Source organism: Aedes aegypti, unplaced genomic scaffold, assembly GCF_002204515.2.
Source record: "Aedes aegypti strain LVP_AGWG unplaced genomic scaffold, AaegL5.0 Primary Assembly AGWG_AaegL5_hic_scaff_126_PBJ_arrow, whole genome shotgun sequence".
In the NCBI taxonomy this organism is placed as follows: domain Eukaryota; kingdom Metazoa; phylum Arthropoda; class Insecta; order Diptera; family Culicidae; genus Aedes; species Aedes aegypti.
In genome coordinates this window covers 46,533-57,833 of record NW_018734697.1, presented here as the reverse complement: position 1 = coordinate 57,833, position 11,301 = coordinate 46,533, and the positions used below count along the sequence as shown (strand labels likewise).

At 36.0% G+C, this 11,301-nt stretch overlaps 1 protein-coding gene across 1 annotated transcript; it reads left to right on the top strand.

The window, feature by feature from the left end:
• Positions 1-6,207: 6,207 nt before the first annotated feature.
• LOC110680385 lies at positions 6,208-7,290 on the top strand (the record flags this gene model as incomplete). Its single annotated transcript, XM_021856195.1, is given in 2 exon segments — positions 6,208-6,645; positions 6,705-7,290. Coding segments are annotated over 2 exon segments (799 nt in total), but the record flags the coding sequence as incomplete, so codon positions are not given.
• Between the last annotated feature and the right edge of the window lie 4,011 nt (positions 7,291-11,301).

Below are 11,301 nucleotides of genomic sequence, written 5' to 3'. Positions count from 1 at the left end.
TTGAATTTGCTAATTTTATTGATTATTGAAGTGATTTGCATAATTCTTCGACAACATTTAATGATTATGTGAGAAAACAACACAATATCATACAAGCTAAATATTGGAAACTATTCTATACAAAATCAGCAACATATTGATTATTGATATTTCAAACCCATTCACTTTTTTTACTAGTTTTATACTTGTGTTAGACACTCATTATGGTTTATTACGTGGCCCAGAACGTTAGTAATCTCAAATAGCATAACGACTCGTGAAAATGGTTGCATTCAAATATCATCAGCAGTTAGGCCCTTCAATGAATCTTCAAACCAGTTAGGCCCTTTCAGTTAGGCCCTTCGATTGGACATGGTTTCAGTTAGGCCCCTCCAGTTAGGCCCTTTCTTTAAACATAGTTCCAGTTAGGCCCTTTTGGAATTTGTTGATTTTAATGCTTATTGAAGTGATTTTCATAGTTTTTAAATAAAATAAAGCGAGAGAAAAACAGTGTAATAGCTAAATGTTGGATATTCTCGGTTGAAGGTTCAGTACCTTATTGATTATATCTATTTCAAACCCATTCACTTTTTTACTTGTTTTATACTTGAGGGCCTTCCTTAGCCGAGCAGTTTAAGTCTGCGGCTACAAAGCAAAGCCATTCTGAAGGTATCTGAGTTCCATTCCCGGTCGGTCCAGGTTTTTTCGTAATGGAAATTTCCTTTACTTTCCTGAATATAGAGTACCTTCGTACTTGTCACACGATATACGAATGCGAAAATGGCAACTTGTCAAAGAAAGCTCTCAGTTTATAACTGTGGAAGTACTCATTGAACACAAAGCTTAGAAGCAGGCTCTGTCCCAGTGAGGACGTAATGCCAAGAAGAAGTATAAGAAGAATTTGTTTGTTTTTGTAACAGCCCTGCATGTTACAAAAACAAACGAATTTGTTTTTGTGAAAATCGCGACTTTTGGAACTCGATCCACAACTAGAGGCAACAAATAAAAATTATTCAATTTTTTTAATGTAATTGATTTTTTTTTTTCAGGATAAAAAATCAGTTTTTCAACTAACTTCGCATTAAGATTATGATAAAACTAGTAGAAAATAGAATGGGCTTGAAATAGGAATCAATATAGTACTGAATCTTCAATAAAGAATTTTTATTAATCAATGTTGATTTTCTCACATACCTAATCGATTGATTTTGATCTAAAACTTTGAAAATCACTTCAATAATCAATAAAATTAACTAATTCCAAAAGGGCCTAACTGGAACTAAGTTTAATAAAAGGGCCTAACTGGAGGGGCCTAACTGAAACCATGCTCAATCAAAGGGCCTAACTGAAAGGGCCTAACTGGTTTGCAGACTCGTAAAAGGGCCTATCTGCCGATGATGTTTGAATTCAACCATTTTCACGAGTTGTTCTGTTATTTAAGATTTAAAACGTTATGGGCCACCTAGTAGACTATTATCACAGACAAACAGACGTAACACTTAGAACAAATCTCGTTCAAAATCATGGTCACGACGACGTGTACGCCCAATACTAAAATCGGTGTGTTTGGCCGACGAACCAACAGATGGCGGTAGTGTGTAAATGTCAAACACGAACAAAAACGATGCGAGCGCTGCGGGTGGCGGATTGGCCACCTACAATTTTTTCAAACCAATCGTTAAAAAGGTGGCCAATGGACAATGATGAGAGTGTGACGTCTGTTTGTCTGTGCTATTATGATCGTCGATCACAAATATATAACTAGTAAATAGGAGAAAGGGTTTGAAATATGAATAATCAATATAGTACTGAATCTTCAATAAAGAATTTTCAATATTCAATGTTGGTATTCTCACTAATCGATTGATTTTGTTCTAAAACTTTGAAAATCTATTCAATAATCAATAAAATTATCAAATTCCAAAAGGGCCTAACTGGAACTATGTTAAATAAAAGGGCCCAACTGGAGGGGCCTAACTGAAACCATGTTCATTTAAAGGGCCTAATTGAAAGGGCCTAACTGGTTTGAAGACTCGTTAAAGGGCCTATCTGCCAATGATGTTTGAATTCAACATTTTTTACTAGTTTTTATGTTATGTTAGATTTAAAACGTTACGTGGCCCAGTAATAGACTATGAGTGTCAAACAAAAGTTTAAAACTATTGAATAGCACACACTCAATCACGATTTGCTTGTTCGGTAATTTTTTATACTGGGTACAAATTGTAAACCATAAAAAATACCGAACTTTCAGCTTTTTGATTGAAAACTTCTAAGGTTCAGTAATAATTTTTGCTTTTTACTGAACTACGGTAGCTGTCAGACCCAATTTTGCAACATTACCGAACCGACCGAAAAGTCAGTACAAACAATTACCGACTATTCAGTAGTTGATTTTTTTTACTGACTTGTCGTCAAAAGAAAATCAAAACAAACTGATGCGCATGCGGGAATGTGTCAAATGAGAATCTCCTGCTGTAGAATCATCCAGCCGGCGCCAGGAGACACGTCCACGGCAACCAAACTTTTCCTGCACCTATTTTGCGCTTTCTCGTGGTAAGCAGTCGACATTTAGTGACAAACTCAACTATTTTAAGCAACCAAAAAGACTCAGCACGATTTTAACTGCTCTTACGTTGGTAAATTCGGTTGGTTTGCCTCTTGTATGCAAACCAACCAAATAATAATGATTTTGTCACTCATTTTTCGATTACTTCCACTGAAATAGGAGCGTCCCATAGATGTTTGTTCACACGAAAAATGCTCAATAAGGGACATGTCCATATCGCTTAGGTTTTTAATTGTATTGTTTTTGGGGAAAACAGAATCCGGAGGAGCAAAGCGTGATGAATGGGAAACTGGAAAGCCAGTAAAAACGCTCTACAATTTTACTGAGTAAGTCAGTAATTTCCATCAATCAAAACATGTTTTGGTTTACTGGGTTTTTTCGGTAATCGTAAAAATTACCGAAAAATCCGTAGTTCCAAAACCCAGTTAAAAATTTAACTGGGGTCGGTAATCTGAATTGGCTGTGCAATGAGTTTAAAATAGTAACAATCAATATGTTACAGAATCTTCAATCGAGCATTTCTCAATTTTTACGTTATGCTGATAGACCCTTTTCAAATATTTCACTAGGTTCCATTATGTAAGAAAAACACTATACAATGGCTAAATATTGAAAAATATGGAGAAAAATTAAAAATGCACGGAAGGGCCAATCTGATTTTGATGGAAATTTTCAGTTAGGCCCTTTTATGACCAGTTAGGCCCTCTTAGTTTTATCATTTTCAGATAGGCCCTTTTAAATTTGAATAAAATTACCATTAATAATGCATTTTGCATGCCCGTAAGAGTATGTAGGAGTAATTTACGTATAAAATGATACGAATAATGAATAATCAAGTTTGTTTACATTTTGCAGTTAGGCCCTTTTCAAATGTTACGCTAGATTAGCTCTTTATAATTTTACAAAACCTATAAAATAGGTATTTACCACTAAAACGCAAAACAAAGAATAGCTATTTAATGTTCTATTTGAAAATAAAAATTTATTATATTTCTTAAGACAGTCAATTAGTATCAATTGTTTGTAGGAATAAATTTCAATAATTTGTAGAAATAAATTATATAATATTTATGGATTAATACATAACAGAAATGGGGCCCAGATAGCCGTAGCGGTAAACGCGCAGCTATTCAGCAAGACCAAGCTGAGGGTCGTGGGTTCGAATCCCACCGGTCGAGGATCTTTTCGGGTTGGAAATTTTCTCGACTTCCCAGGGCATAAAGTATCATCGTACCTGCCACACGATATACGCATGCAAAAATGGTCATTGGCATAGTAAGCTCTCAGTTAATAACTGTGGAAGTGCTCATAAGAACACTAAGCTGAGAAGCAGGCTCTGTCCCAGTGGGGACGTAACGCCAGAAAAAAGAAGAACATAACAGAAATGCTTCAGAGAATTTATCGTTCTCATTGAATCGCTTATAAAATCATGCATGCTTTCTTCTAAGAAATGTGGGGAGCTGGATGCTCTTCTTAGCACTTTTGATTCACTTCGGCAGTAGGTTTTTAGAAAGCTACTGAGTTAATATTTTACAAAAATATGCCCGGTATCAAAGTATTTTTAATTACATTGTGGATTGGACTCCAACCCTCATTACCAAATGAATCATGAAAGTGTCTTAGTAATTTTGATCAATAAATTAAAAGTTTAGTGTCCATAACTACTTCATAAGCATAACTCAGATGAACAGCTTATTGAGACTATCGTCTTTATGCTAAATGTCCATTCGGCCAAACGTACCTCACATCACAATGGTTGATGGAAAATTTCAATTTCAATCAGGCTTGATTCAACTATTTGTTCTATGATACATTTGTCTTAAGAATCATATTCGATCTTCTATAATCTTACATTATTATTAATTTGAAATATTGATTGATGGCCCAATATTACATTTTCCGTAATCTTGATCCAATTACACAAAACAAAGCTAATAGAAAGTATCATCCTGTGAATATTATATCCATACGATAATATTTTTTATAGACTAAATGTTAAGTTTTTATCGACTTGAAGTAATGGAAAAAGTTTGGGATCTACACAGTTTACAATTAATTCAATTTTAGCGGATTTTAAAATGTCATTTTTTGGAAGTTTGAATGGAAATGTGAAATGATAAAAAATTTGATTGCACAAATACGCCAAGTTCTTTGTGAAATTCACATTACAAAATAAAATACTTTGGTGATATAAAAGACACAATGATCTTCTTCAAAGCATCTTTCTAAAATTTTGAAAAGGTTGGAAATCTGATAAAAAAAGGATTTTTTTTGTGTAAATGCTAACATTTCCGTTTAAAATATAATGTTGGCAATATCTTGAAATTTTGGAAGTACAATAAAAAATTCCAAATTCGGTGCTCAACTAGACCTACTACCTGCAGTAGATCGTATTGGATATTCCCTTCTTCAACAGTGTAGTAGAACTGGAACAAAAACTAATTACGTTTTGATTTTCAAGTCACCTTTAATCACTTTTCCGAGAATCGGAAGTCACTATTTAGTCACTTATTTCTCAAATCTGGTCACTGAAATAACTTTTTTCGGCACAACTTTTTGCTATCAGCCCTGACCATTGCTCACCTAGTTTCTGTAGCCTATCTTACGCAATTTTTCCTCAGCTTTCTGATGGTGATCTCAGAATTCAAAACTAGCGGTGCGCTAATGGTGAAAAATCGATTTTTCTAACAAAATTCAAGATAACGGCCAAATTCAAAATGGCCGCCAAAATGTTTTCAAGTTTAAATGAAAGCTATATCCTTTCTCTATACTATGTCACTAAGTTTGTTATGTGTTCCTAGCGAAATATGAGACATATCCCGTGAAGAAATACCCAAGATTTATCTAAAAATGGGCTTTTTCGCAAATTGTTCAGCTAGCTGGCGTACGAGGGGTCCACCAATTTGAGAAAACAGAAAGGACCACCCTTAAGTTCTATCGAAAACTAGCGATCAGTGACATAAAATTGGAATTCTAACGATGGGTGCCGATGGCGGCCTGGTTTCAGCGAGAATTGCTCATTGTACTTCAAAGGCAGTACATATTGTAGGTGGTTAGGATGAACAAGTTACCAACTATAGTTACTACATGTGCAGTGCACATGTGGACGCGACGCCACTGAAAGTTTGTAAAGTTATCACCATCGATTAATATGCGCTCTTTATAGTAATGTTCAATCAGTATCAAAATCTCCTAAAGCGTCGCATCGTGCCATCAGCAGCCCTTAGCATCACTCTCATATTGTTATTATTTTGATGTTTATAATATTTATAGAAAGCGATCAGCTTACTCATAATATTTATAGAAAGCGATCAGCTTACTCTTTCTTACTTGTACAATAGCCGGTCTATTTGGAATTTTAATAAGTCAAATCATACTTCAAAACTCAAATTAAATTGCTTTCAGCACATTTTCATTTTGCAGCATTAATCGCATTATTGTGTCAAGTCTTCTCCAATTCCCTATACACTTCCCCAACCCTTCTTATCCTTTCCGATGGTGTTCAAGCGGTCCGCATAGACTATTACGGCCATTACCTATCCCTCCCCCGGCTTTGGACTGACTTGCGCTCTCATTGCCCCACCAAACGCTGCAAAATGAAAATGAAATAGTTCCTCCGTAATATAAGGTATACCCTAATTTTATTATTTTTGTTACAGCGAATTGATCTCCCCATATCAGCTGAAGGAAATGATTTACGAAGGATTCTCCGAAGCTGAAATCGACAAACGTGTCAGTTTTTCGTTGGAGACAACATATGGAGTTCAATGGGATTGTCATGTAACAAAAGCTAACATTCTGCAGATCGAACCAATTCCTAACGATGAGGCAATATTTCAATTTATCCATGAGTTGGTAGTCATCATCGACCATCCGGATTACTCACAATCGATTCGTAAAGTATTCCAACTGGATAAGGCTAACGGTTCGATTTTCGATGTGGAAGAAGTGACTCGTATCGTGGATCATGGTTACTGCAGCAAAGATGGGGATCTCATAATTTGCATTGGTATTCGTCCTGCCAATGCTCTGATTGAGAAGCAATTGCTGAAACATCTGTTGGAAAAAATGGCTTCCAAAATCGAAGAATACGATGAGTAAGTTTAGCCGTCTGTAATTTGTTGGGAACGATTAATGAAAGTTAAGCTTCTTTCAGCGAGTACTCCATACAACGTTACCAGATAATGTCAAATGGATTTGGAAAAGATAACATAGTTAAGTGTCCGACAATCTATGACGTTAACAGTTGTTCGTGGAGTTTTGGAATAAAAAAATATAGCCGTTCATCTTTGGGAGTATACATACAGTCGTCGAATTACAGTGCAACATGCAGAGCCTTTATGGAAATCAAGTACAATAATAATAAGGCGATTATTCAACGATGCTCATTGCAATATTTCGGACGAACAGATTACGGTAAGATTCTTCATAGATTTGACAAATTGGACGATTTGGACAACGAAGATATGCTTCTGCTCCGTTACGGCGTGCGCGCTTTGCCGGATGCGCCTTCCTAGGGCGAATAAAGCAACCGCATAACTTTTTTTTCATTTTTGCGCTGTATCTCTAACATCTGCTGTTCTTTCTTATTGCACCATGAAGACGTTGTTAAAACATTCACCATGAATGTTGGATTTAGAGTTTTAAGAGATTTAAGAGAAAGTGATCATATCTATTTGTTTCTTATATGTATTGCAAAATTTGAACTCAACAATGAACAAGTTGCTGTACGAATAAAACTGTTCAACCCTTCGAGTGTGTGTGTTCAACAATGAACAAGTTGCTGTACGAATAAAACTGTTCAACCCTTCGAGTGTGTGTGTTTTATTTTTTTTACAAGGGGGTAATCTGCAAACATAGGGTTTCAATGCTAGTAATGGACCCCTTAGTAGCTGAAATTCATTCTCGACGCTTTTCCGCAACGATATCTCAGACGGATATACGTTTTGTGGAGTCTAACAACAAGTTGAATGTCTTTACTTCATAGTACGCCTATGAAACATACAAAATCATTCGATTTTCCAGCGAAATATACATTTGTTGTCCGAATGCCTATTATGGACCCTCCCGGGGTCCATAATAGGAATGTTTACAAATTTGACGTTTCCTATTATGGACCCTCCATTTGATTCCCGTGTAATCCGGCTTGCTGCCGGCGTGCCTATTATAGACCCACCTGGAAATGCCTATTATGGACCCCCTTGTGTGGTTTCATTTACAAAACTGTTCAAATATCTGTATTTATGCTGCTCAAACCAAATATTTTGTCTGAAACTACTGACTAAGAATGCGATCGAAGTTCCCCCGGGGGATTTTCATAGGAATAAGGTTGCTTTGAGTGTTAATTTTATGTTTTTCTGTAGGGGGTCCATAATACGCAAATGGTCCATAACCGGCATCGACTCCCTACCCCCTGAGAAGGTAACTCAGGGAGTGCGGGGATGACGCACCAACGACAAACCACTAAAACCAGCCCATGCACTGTACTTGAGCAATTCTTTTTTTTTTTTACTTTTAGTACCGTGTACGCACCAAACTTTGTGCAGTTAAGAAATTATCATCCTATTTTTGTTTGGCTTAAATATATATATTTTTATTCAAACTTCTGCCAACTATAGGCTTTTAACCCTCCAGTAGAACACATGATTTAAAAAGAATAAAAACAATTATAGAAAAAGGAATTTGGTGAGTTTGTGATCAGCAGCGCATTTGTCGGCCCGAACGTCTACCGAACGTATCCTATGGCACTACCCTTTCCATCAACATTCCACAACATCCCGTAACACCTATGAGAGGTCGTAGAGTTCTCTGCATCTTTCTTAAGTAGGTGTTCGATCAATCATCCTTTCCCATTCCCCAGCTTTCGCAAGGACGTGGCCAGGACAGCTCTCGATTATTGGAGGATGCGTCGATCTTGTCTAAGAGTTAGAGGTTAGTCCAAAATTTCTGACTTTGGTAACGGACGGGAAGGAGGCAACCCTCATACAATTGTCTAGGACTGTACCACCTACGAATTTGTGCGAAATGCTTAATGCTAATGCTAAGAAACATATGCCTATTTTACAATCATTTATTAAGCAACTTTTCACAACTACATACTGAATAGGGTAGGTGTACCAGTTATGGCCATAGTGGTTCCCTATTTCGCCATACGTGATAACTTGAATGTCTCAACATTTTGAAAAGTTTTTTTTGTATTTTAGCAGTAAGATATAGGATATATCTTGATATTAAAACATTCGAAAAGATTAAAAATTTGAAAGTTATCCGAATTTTGCATATGGCCAAATAGGGAACCACTATGGCCATAACTGGTACACTTTCCCTAGTTGCTTTATTCAGAGTCGATGAATAGAGAGTTGCGCGAAGACTGAAACCAATTCTACCTATTGAACTGTCAAATCGTCTACCTATTGAACAGAATAAACAAACACGTTTTGAGACGAGAGGGGTATTTGGGTTTGTTCTACGACTGGCGTGAGGTGAGAATTGTCGGTGTCGTATAGCGAAGTGAGAATTCTCGACTCGAGTGAAGTGACTCGCCGTGCATATCAAATGGAGAGTCACTTCACTCGAGTCGTGAATTGTCACCTCGTTATACGACACCGACAATTGTCACCTCACGCCAGTCGTAGAATAAACCCAAATGTTATAGTGACGAAATTAAAAAAAAAAAGATTTACAATTATGTAACGAAATAATTACTCTTTAGGGCCTATGATTTGTGAATGAGCCCCTTACTTGTTACATGTAATGTAACAGTAATGTAAGTAATCTCACCCCATCAGTGGAAATATATCAATCCGTTAAATAGTTGAAATGTAACTGCAATTCAATAAACTATTCAAAATTAGTTAGTTTAAAAAATATATAATTGTTATTCAACACAGACTGACGCTATAGTTTTCGGTTAATTCCCTTTGGGCGGCAAACGGCAAAAAGAAATTCACTGTTTTGTCAGTTGCGCGGAGCGGAAACCGAAAAAAAAACAAGTTTTTGAGTTCAAGCTGTTTGTCGTACAGTGGCTCAATCTCATTTTCGTACGGGGCACTGTTTTCATATCAAGTTGCTATAAATCTATTAAATGGTGCATGGACTTCGATATACTTTATCAATAATGAAGGTTATAGGCAGTGCTGGAAAAGTTCGCATCACGAAGCAGTTCACGAGTGTATACCAACGCATAACAAACATCACATACTCGGGAACTGGCTAGGTGTGAGTAAGTCCACACCCGTCTGCTCGGGAGAATATGTCAAAAGAAGTAGCAACAAGCTCGGAAGCGTTTACTCGCGAGTAACCGAGCAAGGTGTGATTTATTATGGTTTTGACAAACAAATTAGTTGTATAACCATCATATCAATTGTAAACTACTAGTTTGTTGTCAAAAGCCCTTGAAAACCATAAATCTCGGAGGGAAAGCAGCTTTTTTCCCAAAAGCACAATATGACTCTGAACAGCTCCGAACGCGTTCGCGAATCACTTTTAGCTTCAGTTACTCGGGAGTCGACAGATGCGAGTAAACCAGCGCTCTGACGCTCGGGAGCGTTTGGTTTTGTTTTTGTTCCAGTTCAAAAAAAGTGTTCGCCACTTTCCATCACTGGTTATAGGTGTCATCTATTGTTTGGCAATGACAAACTGTATTCATTTGCTTAAATCTTTGGAATAATGGAAAAGTATTGAAATTGTGTCTATAATTGACCCAATTCCATGTTCGTACACCTAACAAAAAAGAAATTACAGCATTCAAAACTAATTTTTAATGGACTAGATGATTACTTAAGCTCTTCTTTGTGTTGTTCAGATGCAGTAGAATACATTTGGAAAATTTAAAAGCGGACATATTTGAAACTTAAGTAAATTTAAGAAAAATACCAGTTTTACAATGTTTTTTGCTCAAATATTCGGTAAGTCGAACAATAAATTGCATTTTTTTCAACATCACTTCCTTAAGAATGATAACTGCGAATATTGCACAAGTTTCAAAAAATTATAATCAGTTTTAGAGTAGCTAGGAGTGGATATCGACAACTTATACTTTAGAATCTTAGGTAGTATAACATTTATAACAAATCCAAAACCAAAAATTTTAGTCAATTTCTTTATGTTTGGCTCCTAAATGTATATACATAATCCATAGTTAATGTTCCTATCAAAACATTGCGTAATTATCATTTTTAATTTACATTTTACTACCAAACATGATTATAGAGATTTCAAGAAAAAATATTATTGCCATAACCGCAACACAAACGTTTTTTAAAATGATGAAAACAACAGGATAGGGTGCCGGTGCCATTAGTGGACTACCTAAGCTATAAAAAATCATAACAAAAAAACGAAAAGCCTTAGCAGAGATCTTTTGGCGTCAACAGAAAGATTTCAACCTCTACTATATGGGAAAAATATAAAAAGAGTGATAAAACTATTTTTTAACATAAAATCGCTTGAGCCACTATTGGTACACGTGTTCCAGTAGTTGCGCTAGTGCTCCAGTAGTAGACGTTCGGGAATGATACAAGAAATTTTAAACAAAATGGTAAATTTTTACATAGGTTTAACATTTTTCCCTCCGAACAGCAATTAATATCTATCGAATGAAGCATAAAGATCATCTCTAGGGCTTTTCTTCATTTTTATACATCCATTTTAAAAACTGCTTCCATCCGTTGATCCACTACTGGAACACAACGGCTACTACTGGTGCAAGGGAGCAAATTTTTTGCATAAATTTAATTATTTATATGACTTTT